Source organism: Heterodontus francisci, chromosome 10, assembly GCF_036365525.1.
Source record: "Heterodontus francisci isolate sHetFra1 chromosome 10, sHetFra1.hap1, whole genome shotgun sequence".
In the NCBI taxonomy this organism is placed as follows: domain Eukaryota; kingdom Metazoa; phylum Chordata; class Chondrichthyes; order Heterodontiformes; family Heterodontidae; genus Heterodontus; species Heterodontus francisci.
The window spans coordinates 37,841,026-37,853,072 of NC_090380.1; the positions used below are offsets into that span (position 1 = coordinate 37,841,026).

Consider the following 12,047-nt stretch of genomic DNA (forward strand, 5'->3'; position numbering starts at 1 on the left):
TTTTTTTTAAACTGAGAGGTCTGTGTGCCTTTAAGACTGAGAAAAAGGATTTCCCTGAGAACAGTGAATGCTGAATTGGGTGGGTTAATTGTAAAGAAATCTGTTTTTCCAAGCCACTCAGCAGAGAGAAATGACTGTCACATGATTGGCTACTGGGGAGTTTTTAGTTTCTCTTTTTACAAGAAGAGACCAATTTTGGCTGGAACCTGTTTGGAGACCAGAGAAAGAGATCTCTCTTTGAAAAAAAGTAAAAGACCAGTTTTCTGCTATAAACTGGGTAGGAAGACAGCCCAGAAACTCTTTCTCTTGAAAAATAATTACTGTATCAAAGGAAATTCTAATTTCTTCATGAAATTAAAAGAACTTTGAAGGAGGTGCAAATCTAAGGTATGGGAGCTAAAACCCTTGTTGTTGTTTATGCCTGAAGAGAGAGGAAAAAAATCCAGGAAGAGGGATTGCAACACTCTGTGGAGAATCACTGCTTCGGAGAAAGGCTCCTTTGCTGGTAGAAAGCCTTTCATCATAAAGGGTGGAAAGATTCCCGTTGTCTCCAGTCTCTGGAAACTCTCTGCCTCAAAAGTGAGTCTGGTTGCCGTTTTGTGTGTTTGAAAGATCCTGAAACCTCATGAAGGTTTCGCTGTTGGACTGCTACTTAAAAATCCAAGTAGCCCTGTTGCTGGATCCTTTTGATGGGAGATCTGTATGACGCCTAATGCAAACAAATTGCCTTGAACGCCTACCCACCACAGACTGTTCATTAATTTCACCTGGAGACTTTGAGCGGCATCTGACTATTCAACTCTGGGATACCTCACCAATCTGGAAATATTCTACCAGAGGTTACAATGCAGTTATTTTATTATTCCTAAGAAAACCTTCTAATTTAAAACATCATTTTAAAAACTGGTTAACCATTGGGTTTTGAATGTATGTGTGTGCATGAGGGTGAGGAAGAGTAAGTTATAAAATTTGTTCATACATATAGACTTATCTCATTATCATTTAAAATTGGTTTATTACTAAATAGTTAATTTGTTACTTAAAGAAACCTGGTTTCATATGCTTTATTCTGGGGAATAAATACAATGTTTAATTTGGCTAATTTCTGGTAGGTGGGAAACTTTATTAATATGCTGTGACCTGTGGAGTAGTGGGACTGAATTAACAGTGCATTATTCCCGCCTTGGTCGTAACATCATGTAGAAGACCCAGATTATTTGCCATAAATAGCTAGTTTGCTTGTTTTTGGGAGTATCCCCTGCTACTTGACCAAGCATGTCTACAGACAAGCTTGACTTCAGAATCACCTGCCTGCCCCCGCCCCTTGGGCTGCATGCTGCTGCTGGAGGTGGAGTCCTCTTGATGGCACCTAATCAGTTCAAACAGTGAGTGTTGCACTGCCACACTATCCCTGAACCATTCATTTGTGATGGATTCTTGTCTTCAAGCATGTTGAGGTTAATCATTCATGGGGTGTGGATCACAACACCTTGACATCATCAGTGGGAGCATTTCTGAGTTGCTCTAACTGTGTTCGCTGGGCATGTGATCTTCCTTGCTGATGGTGTTGATACTGCCAACAGCTCAGTGATAGGCTGCAGAAGGGAGAACCCTTGCTACATAATAACGTTTAACAGGATAGTAAAATCTGCAGCTGCAGTGAACTAAATCTGTCGTGTGTTTTGCAAGAAGAAAAGCTGATTGGTGCACCCAATAGTACTGATAATGTGCCCTCTGAGACTGCAATCCCAAAGCAATTTATTTGGGTCCTTGGCAATACAATACCTCTGCTCACCAGTGACCAGTCCTTTGTCAGACCCAATCTCTGCACCTTGCGCATCTGTGTGAGGTGATCACCCAATAACTTATTTTCATAATCTGTAAAACCTCCCAGACTGTACATCTCTGAACTGGTGAATGCTTAAAGAGGTGATGATGCTGAGTACTGCGGTGATTTTCTTTTACTGAAAGCAGTCAGTTCCTGGAGTAGTGGTATATCTGCAATGAGAAAAGGAACATGATACCTCAATGCACTTAGATACTTATTGTCACTGTGGAAACAGTACATGGCACATTTTATGGGGGTTAGTTTGGTGAAAGGGTGAAACAGGCACTAAGTGGGTGCTCTGCTAATAAGACACCCCTGTTTGAAAGGCTGGCTTTAACATGCAATTTGGGGCTAATTGATGATTACCGTGATTTAAACATACACCTGGAGGCGATAAAACGGACAACTGCAGGTTTAGCACTCCAGTACCAATGAGAAGCAATTTTTGTGGAGCAGGAAATGTGGGATCCACGCACCCACTTCCACTGAAGGTATGGAATGGGCTAGCTGACATTTAGGGAGCGAGTGAGAGGTTCTCATATGTGATACAGGAACTGTTGGTGGTGCTGGTGGAGAAGGTCCAAAGGAGGAGGGGTGTCCTGTGCCTTAAGGACGGAAAGAATCCACATCACCCCCTTGCTCCTTCCGTCCCTCTCTCCTGCAGCAGCTGGTGCTGCTCTGCCTGGCCTCACGTCCTCCTCCTATTCCTCCTGCCGACAAGAAGGACCCTTAGTAAGAAGCCCACGACCAAGCACTCCCTTTTGCCTGATAACACCTATAAGGTGTCCAATAAGGTCGAGTTGTACACTAGCTCTTTTTAGGTGAAGTCCTCAGAGAATTTCCAGAATAAGTGTTGATAGAATGTTGGTGGAGTCTTGACAAAGTGTCCAAAAAGACTCCTGATATGTTTCAAAAGTCCCCTTCAAACATCCAGCAGCAAATGAACAGCAAGTAAAAGGTGATATAACTTTAAGTAGCATCCAAAATCCTCAGCAATTACTTGTTTATTGCCAATCTTAGGTCAAACCACTAAAATGCCATGCAGTCTCCTTAATGAGTGCTAGCAGGCAATTTAAGTAGCAATCAGCTCTTTATCATCCTCCGGGCGGTCGCTTCTAGCACAGGTTTCAACTCCTTTACCAAAGTGGTGTTTAGCGATAAACGTGGTCTAACCTGGCTTTTCGGCTTAAGATCCCACCTTGCCCATCTTGGAAGCTCTTTAGTGCCTTAAAGTATCCTGGGAAAATTGCCCCTCGCTCGTTTACACCTGCTGAACCACATGGGCAAAGGGAAGGTATTCAATTATAATGCTGCAGACCTGAAGCATATTCCTCTTCTGGCATGTCACCCACACCATGTACAGTTCCCCATTAGATGACCTTCAGGGTAGTATCTTCAGTAGATGCCTGAGGTTTGCCTTGTTGTTCTCTTTGCTTATTCTCTGTGCTCTATGCCTTCTGACAAAACAATTTTTTTCAGTCAAGCAATGAGCATGGATTGAATGAGTGAGCATTTTGCTCTATGTATTTTAGGCCACAACACAGATTTATAGGTGACTAGAGTGTAAAATATCTTGCCTCCAGAAGGTATTTGAGAATGTTTGATTTGTGAGTGCATTGTAATGGTCAGCTTGTGTCTGAGTAATTATGAATCAGTCTTATTTTCAGCTACATCATTATAAAGTATTTTATTTGCTGTGCTAAACCTTTCCTTTATGTTGCATTTGCTCCATGCTACTGGATCAATTCAGATTATGTATACAAAAGTAATTGATAAATGTAACTTACTTTGATTGTCATTCCTTTATAACTGACAGCTTCCGTATAAGGCACGCTATATTTATCCATTCATTCTCACTTGACATTTTTTTTAAAGTCTGACACCCTCTTCTGGACATCCTTCTGAATATCCCATGATCCGTTACCATGTTGATCTCTTGTGTGTTGGTGTTACTTTGGGCAATATTGACTTGTTCCTTTATTGTATAGGAAGCACTTCACCGTCTTCTCAAGCTATCTGTCATGGTCTTTATCTGTAAATCTTGCTTGATGCTTTCTGCAATCCTGTACTTTCCCCAGAAAACCCTGCATTATTTGTACTAGTCAAGTAACTGTAAGTAATCTAGCATTCCTGCATGCTATTTATAGTACACCTCAAAACATCCAATGTTCTAGAAAATGCGCACATTTAGTTATAAAAATGTCTAAACTTTTAACTTCAATTTAGCACACTACCTAACTAATTAATTCCAACTCTATCCATACCTTTGATATATTTATTGCTGTTCCAAAGTTGTCTTAATAAAATATTTAATAATAAAATAAAGTCAGAGATGCTTCCCAGTTGCTTAACCACACAAACCAAGAATGTTGCAGATTCAATCCATATTCTGTACTGAGTTATCTGATTTCAGCTGGAATGGTAGTTTTGGGGCTAAATTTGGCCTCAGCATCCTGGGCTAAGGAGGAGAAAAATCAGATAAGGTCCCCGTTCCTATCTGTCTGGAGACTTCCGCTGGAAATGAAAGTGTGTGGACTTCAGGTAAGGACAGTAATCATCAAATAGCCTACCTCCACTTACTTAGTTTGTGGATCTGCTGAGGTATCAGAGGTCACACAGAGCCCACATGTGAACAATGAAACAGGAGCAGGTCATTCACTCCCTTGAGCCTATTCTGCCATTTAATCAGACCATCGCTTAACTCCATTTACCTGCCTTTGATCCAGCTCCCTTAATAATCTAACCTAACATAAATCTATCGATCTCAGTCTTGAAGATTTTAATTGACCGTGTATCCACTGCCTTTTGGGTGAGTGAGCTCTAGATTTGCACGACACTTTGGAGGAATTTTCTTTCCCATGGTGACCTTGGAGGCGGGGAGAGCATATAATCGGCAGAATGGTGGTGGGGGTGACCTCGACACCTCCCCGCCTGCACCCCAAATAAGTCTGGGGCGGGAGGCCATCCATGGGTCGCCAATTGAGGCCCTTAAGTGGACAATTAATGCCCAATTAAGGGCCTCATCCTGCCTCCACTGGTATCAACCCAGCAGAGGGCAAGACTGTCGCTGCACGGGGAGCACGCCAAGCAATCATGTGCAGGTTGCTTGCTGGCTCCAGTGGGGGAATACCTCGATAAAAGGCACTTAGTGCCTGATGAAGGGACATGTCAGGAAGGGGGGTTTCCACTGAAAGCCACCCCCCTGCCCTTGCTGCTGACCCCCTACCCCGTGAAACCCCTCCCAACCTGACACCTGTGGCATGGGTCCAGTGCCTTCAGTGAGTCCAGCTTCTGGCCTCTGATTGGTCGGCAGCTCTCAGCAGGCAGGACTTCTGTCACCAGGGTCCTAACCCAGGGAAGGACCACCGCTGTCCACTTGTCTAATTGGCACATAATGCAGAGGAGGCAATGCAGGGCTCTCGCTGGCGTTTTAGCCAGTGGCTGAGACCCACCCCCTGCCCCCCACCCCCTGTCGCTCGGATAAAATTCCGGCTTTTGTGTGTAACAATGCTGCCTGATTTTGCTCTTAAATGGCCTAGATCTAATTTTAAAATCATGCCTCTTTGTTCTGGATCATTCAGCATTGGTAATAGTTTCTTTGCATCTGCCCTATCAAAACTCATCAGTTTAAATGCATTCCCTTAAACTGTCTAAACTCAAGGCAATTTAAAGCTAAACAATCTGTTCTTATAATTTAACCCTATAAACCCCTGTATCATTCTGGTAAATTTGCTCTGGACCCTCTTCAAGGTTAATATATCCTTCCTGAGGTGCAGTGCCCAAAACTGAATGCTGTACTCCAGATGGGATCTGACTAAGGCTCTATGCAACAGAAGCATAACTTGTTCTCCTTTGCATTCCAGACCCATGAGATAAAGGCCCACATTCCATTAGTCTTTTTTGATTTTTTTGTACCTGTGCACCAGCTTTTAGTGATTTGTGCACATGACCCCTGGCTTTATATGCTAATATCAACTATTGCCTTGTGATGAAACCACACCTACCAAATGGAAACATATCAATTTCGTCATATGGAACACCATTTGAACATTTACTGGACACTGAACATAGCTTGTTTAAATAGACCACAGAGCTGAATGGCTGAAAACATGGCTGCACATTTGAATTCTGAGACACAGTTGAATAGAGAGACAATGTAAGTTCTCCTTAATTCAATTAACAAGATTAGGCTGGGCAACAGTGATGATCCACCTTTTGTCTGTGTAAGAGCCAGCACTCCACCTCCCCCCCACTGCACCCCCCCACCCCCCCCCCCCCCCACCGAGTGCGTCTAGTAAGCTTTGAAGAATCAACAACCCTCGCAGGCGATGCTGTTTCAAACAAAGTGCTAGTCACATGACTAACCTGCTGGCCAACTTGGGAATTGATTGAATTGTGCCTCACGGAAAAGTTTGGGGCAGACTGCAATTGAACTTCAAGAAGAAAGCACCGCGCTCTCCCTCTCTCGCTCATGCAAAGTTCCAGGGACCCCAGAAGCAACTTAAGCCTCAAGACAGAGGACCCCTGCAGCCTTCTGGTACCAGCGCAACAAGTTTGAAAGTGAGCGTTGGGCCCCAACGAGAACTGCAAGACTTAACTTCAATCAAAGACTTTTACAGCAAAATTTAAAACAGTAACTGAATTCCATTTACTACTCCAAACCCTCCCCCTTTAATTCTTTCTTCCTCTCTGTATCTATTTGTGTGTGTGTGTGTTTAGCACGTATGCATGCTAGTGTGGTTGCATCACGTATTTTTAGTAGCTTTAACTGAGTTTTAGAGTGCTAAGGCTAATAAACTTACACCCTTCTTGTTTAAACCTAAGGAAGCCTGTCTAATTGGTTCATTTACAATTACAATTAGAGAGCAGTGAGCAAGGACTTAGAGGTGCAGCTAAAAACACAGTGTTTTAAAAGTTAAACCCTGCTACAGCCAAACAAGGAAAGGGACCAGAGGGGAGCCTGAGACCCCTTCCTCCCCCTGTCGTAACAATCTTCAGAAAGGAGGAAAGAAAATTCAAGGGAGTGAAAACTCACAGAAAAATCAAACCGCCCTGTTGGTCTTCTGTTCATGCACAAGTGGCCAATGAACCACACAACAGAAGGTAATAAGAAGGTAGTAAATATTAACTTCCTGTTCTTGTTCTTGCATAAACCAGACCAAAAGTAAATGAGTAATTGGACAGGAACAGTAGAACAGACAAACAATGTTGACCGTAGATGTGGCAAATACACAAGGACAAAATTATGTTTGAAAAGGTGGTACTGCACCTCAATTCAGTCAAACACCTGAAAATCAGCATAAGCAAAGTCTAACCACAACATCTGAACCATAGTCATTCCATGGGAAATCGATGGATGTGATCTGCATGTTTTGTAGATTTAAAATATGATTAACAATGGCAGATAGTTAAAGACAGATGTGAATCCACAGATAGTATTTGGCTGCAGATGTGGAAAGGATGATTATATATGACAATGGCATATGGAAAGGGAGTTTGAGAGATTGCATTATATTCATTGGGTTCTCACCATTGAGGATTTCATCATCAGTGCTGCCCTGTTCTCCTTCCAAGGTTCCTTGTAGGTAAGGTTTAACTATAAAACAAAGATTTGTTTGTTAACTTCTTACAAATATTTGCATCTCAGAAAAAGCAGGCGGTGAAGCCAAACGTGCTAGTCAACTGAGGGTATGACAGCACACTTTGGCTCTTTAAGATGGTTGGAGATTTTGTGATAAACCACCCAAAAGCCTACACTACTGATGAGGCTTCACAAGCTACCAATGCCCATTAGAAAATTGCTGAAAATAGCAGAAAAAGCCCTAAATAATTATTTGGCACTAAAAGCTCCAAGGTTGTTATGCAGATGTTCAAAATGGTTCACCTCTGTGAGACCTGCATAATTACATGATTCATGTCATAAGTGCCTAACTTCAGATCAAACATGTCTGCAATTTGGACCAGTTTGTAAAAGATGCTTTTGCTTTACCATCTACTTAGTGAAGACCATGATTGATGATGTTGGAAGACCCCCCTTCCCCACCTCCCGCCACTCCTAGGCTTCAGGAGCAAGATCCATGCTACACAGAGTGCCTCGGATATCTTGAGAAATATGAGCAAAAACCATTCAACCAATAAATGTTCAATGGTCAGTGGTGTGCTCTACATCCAAGAGGATGTCCCTTTGGTTCTTTTTGTTAATGGTTTATTTCTCAGTATAATCAACATCCTTCAATGTATGTACCAGCAAACTATAAGACATTAATCTGCTTGAGTTAAGAAGTGTGAATCATACAAATTAAGAACACTAGAACTTTCTTTCATCTAGAAAAAAATCTTTTAACCTAGAAATTTTGCTTGGTTTTTGACTGGTAAAAGATGTACAGCTGTATCAACATCATTATGTTGAGAGCACCTCAAGCACCATAAAGCATCTTGTACATTGTAATCTTCTGAACTCAGTAGAAAATTAGCATTATTCTTGGACAGAAAGTTGTTTAACCAAAGCTAGTTCTAATTCTAAACAGTTCATGGTTAAATCCTTCATAACCATCATGATTTACACTTATACTTAAACCCACTGCTTAGAACCCTATAGAAAGAAAGCATATATTGAAAAGGAGCAGTTTCTTATGTTGCTAACTCATTTGTTGCTGATGGCTTATAATGTTATTTATTTTTCTCTTCCTGGAATTCATTGGATGGTGTTAAATGGTCTGTGTAGAGCTGGTGCAGATAGCACATAATCCCATGTTAGCACTGTGCAGTGCATGTGTTGTCCTATCTGTGACTTCGGATGCAGTTATTTCTGTAATGTTAATGTACAACATACCCTGTCAGACCATTGTCTTAGGGGCTGTGTCCAAAGAGCACCCATTCTTGTCATATTCCTCAGGAAAGAGGTTTTGGAGATCATCAGGACCATAACTAGTCTCACAATCCCATCCCCCAAGAGCTACTCAAAATATTGTGTTGTCTGTTGCCTGTCAGATAAAACTCACCTGAAATGTACAAAGTGACAGTGAGAGGATGCATAGGCCAGCCATGGTACAATCTGACACCCCACTATAACAAGTGGACAAGACCTTGTGGGATATATGCCAAATTTAACTAGTAATACATGGTTGTACCTGGAGCTGGGAAAACAACAACTAGAACTTGCATTTATGTACCTCCTTTAACAAAGATAAACATTCAGAGAAATGTAATCAAAAAAAGGATGCTGACCCAAAGAAGGAGATATTAGGAGGGAAGACAAAAAGCTGAATCATTAAGATGGGTTTTAAGGTGGGTCTGAAATGATGAGGAAGCGGTGGAGAGGCCAAGAGTTTCAGGGAGAGAATTCCAGACTATGTGGCCTTGGCTCCTGAAGACGAGGCTACAAATGCAATTTGTGCAAAGGAGGGGTGGGAGGGCGGGGGTACGCATAATAGGTTAGAGTCGGAGGCATGGAGAGCTCGATGGATGGTTTTGTATGGCTGGCAGAGGTTACAGAGACAGAAAAGGATGAGGACATGCGGGGATTTAATAAAATGTACCAGCTGTCTGGCTCACTGCACCCAACCCTCCAGTACGCCAGGCCCCTCCAGCACCCCGGGTCCCTCCATTACTCAAGTTCTCTCCAGTACTCCAGGCCCCTCCAACACCCCAAGCCCCTCCATTTGCCAGGTCCTTCTACCACCTCAGGTCTCTCCCGTGCTCCAGACCTAGGAAGGCTGAGTCTGGGAATGCACTAATTCCCCATTACCTTCACAAGCACCAATACAAGCCTTAAACCGCTTCTAAGTCACTTGCATTTATTGTCCAACATGCACTGACTTCTCTCTGTCTGGCCTTGAACCATTAATAAAGAAATGCCACTAGTTTTATCTTTTTTTTAATGTTACCTATATGTCTATGCAGATGTTTCTATGTGTTTATGAGTGCTATGTGATTTTACCTGTTACAGGATTATCCAACTATAAAGATAGTAATTACATTTAATAAAAACTTGAACATTTGGAGGCCACTTTTCCAATTGCATGATGCATTAATCGGCAGAAAATCACATGAAGTGCACTTGTGATTTCCTGATCTGCACTCCCAGCAGCTGAGGTTCCTGACCAGGAGCATGCATTGTGGAAAGCAACATTAGATATAATAATTACTGAGACTTACCAGAGCAGTGAAAGCCGCTGCCTCTGAATCCCTGCTTACATCTACACTTAAAAGATCCTTGCGTGTTATAGCAGTCTGCATGGGCACTACACGAGTGTGTATTGGCAGCACATTCATCAACATCTGTCAAACAACACAATTGTCAATAGACCTGTTTTTTAAAAAAGTAAAACAGTTTGTTTGGTAGATATATTGTACAGCTGAACCATATAGGTCAGAATGCTCCAGGATTTATTCCCAGTCTGTACAGAGTTAGTTGACCTCAGCTGGGATGGCACTAGGGGAACTATAATTGGCCGCAAAGCCTCAGGGTTAAGAAGCAGAAAATTGGTCAGGGTTCTTGCTCTTGAGCACTAACCAATGTGCATGGGACATCAGTGATGATAGATTATCAGTGTCTGTGAAGTCCCCTAAGAATTGAATAACTTGCCCACACTTGCAGTCTAGGTTTACATATACAGAATAAACAGTTGCATGAGGTAATAAAAAGTATTCATGAAATTATATCTTAGGATGAGTCAATGGCTTCTGGAGAGGAGGAAATGGGAACAGGAAACTGTCATAATTTGTTTGATAATTGTTGTTTACATGACTGCATGGTTATCAGCTGACGGCTGAGAAACGAGCATATTACCCTTACCTATACATTTGTATTTGCCGTCGATGTATTTGAGTTCATAGCCGGTTTGGCACTTACAGAAGTAACTGCCAAATGTGTTCACACATCTCCGCATAGGAGGGCAAAGAGCTTTGGCAGTTGCGCATTCATCAATATCTGGAAGAAGAAACAGTAACAGTGAAAGATATAATTGCATATTCTTTTCAGATAGCAGCCTAATGCGTAAATAAACTATTTATTGAAGGTTATGTGTTTAATTAAATATCGGATGGTGAGGAAACTGTTGCAGTGTACTACTGATAGGAACTTAATTTTGAATTAGTTTACTATTTTGAATTGCTTCATAGATTAAAATTTGGGGTGGGGACGTGGGTGAAATTCGTCTTTGGGTTTTGGCAGAGCATAAAGAGGCTGCGGAGGTGCTATTACCTGTTTTATGTTACCGTCCAATGTGAATTTTACCCCTAAGGGGTCTTAGGACCTTTTTGAGGAAATGTTTTGCAGAATGTTTTAATTAGGGAGCACACCCTGCACTTCTGGAAAACCAGGAGTCCAGTGGATTTGGAAAGCGTTGCCATTAGAGTTGTTAATCCCCCTGGATTATCCTGGAAATAAAAATTCACAAGAACACAAGAAATAGGAGCAGGAGTAGACCATATGGCCCATCGAGCCTGCTCCACCATTCAAAATGATCATGGCTGATCTTAGGATTCAACTCCACTTTCCTGCCCGCTCACCATACCCCTTGATTCCCTGAGATACCAAAAATCTGTTTCCCAGCCTTAAATGTATTCAACAATGGAGCATCCACAACCTTGTAGGGTAGAGAATTCCAAAGATTCACAATCCTTTGAGTGAAGTAATTTCTCCTCATCTCAGTCCTAAATGATCGGCCCCTCTTCCTGAGACTGTGTCCCCGTGTTTTAGATTCCCTGACAATCTCTGTGTCTACCCTATCCAGCCCCTTTAAGATCTTATCAATGAGATCATCTCTCATTCTTCTAAACTCCAGAGAATATAGGCCCAATTTACTCAGTCTCTCATCAAAGGACAACCCCCCTCATCCCAGGGACCAATCTAGTGAACCTTCACTGTGAGTATATCCTTTCTTAAATGTGGAGACCAAAACTGCACACAGTATTCCAGATGTGATCTCATCAAAATCCTGTACAACTGTAGCAATACTTCCTTATTCCTGTATTCCAATGCTCTTGCAATAAAGGCCAACATGCCATTTGCCTTCCTAATTGCTTAAACCTGCATGTTCACTTTCTGTATTCCTTGTACAAGCACACCCAAGTCTCTTTGAACATCGACACTTACAAGTTGCACACCTTTGAAAAAAATATTCTGCTTTTCTACTCTTATGACAAAAGTGCATAACTTCACACTTCCCTACATTATACTTTATCTGCCATCTTGTTGCCTACTCACTTAACCTGT

The 12,047-nt window shown here is 42.0% G+C and overlaps 1 protein-coding gene across 1 annotated transcript in view; it reads right to left on the reverse strand.

Annotated features, from left to right (window-relative positions):
* egfl6 (EGF-like-domain, multiple 6) overlaps positions 1-12,047 on the reverse strand; it is a 100,814-nt gene that overhangs the window by 54,747 nt on the left and 34,020 nt on the right. The window contains exons 6-8 of the mRNA XM_068040470.1: positions 10,626-10,760; positions 9,986-10,108; positions 7,359-7,424 (exon numbers count right to left, since the gene is read on the reverse strand). Of these exons, the coding sequence (XP_067896571.1) occupies positions 7,359-7,424; positions 9,986-10,108; positions 10,626-10,760 (324 nt within the window). The remainder of the gene's footprint in view (positions 1-7,358; positions 7,425-9,985; positions 10,109-10,625; positions 10,761-12,047) is intronic.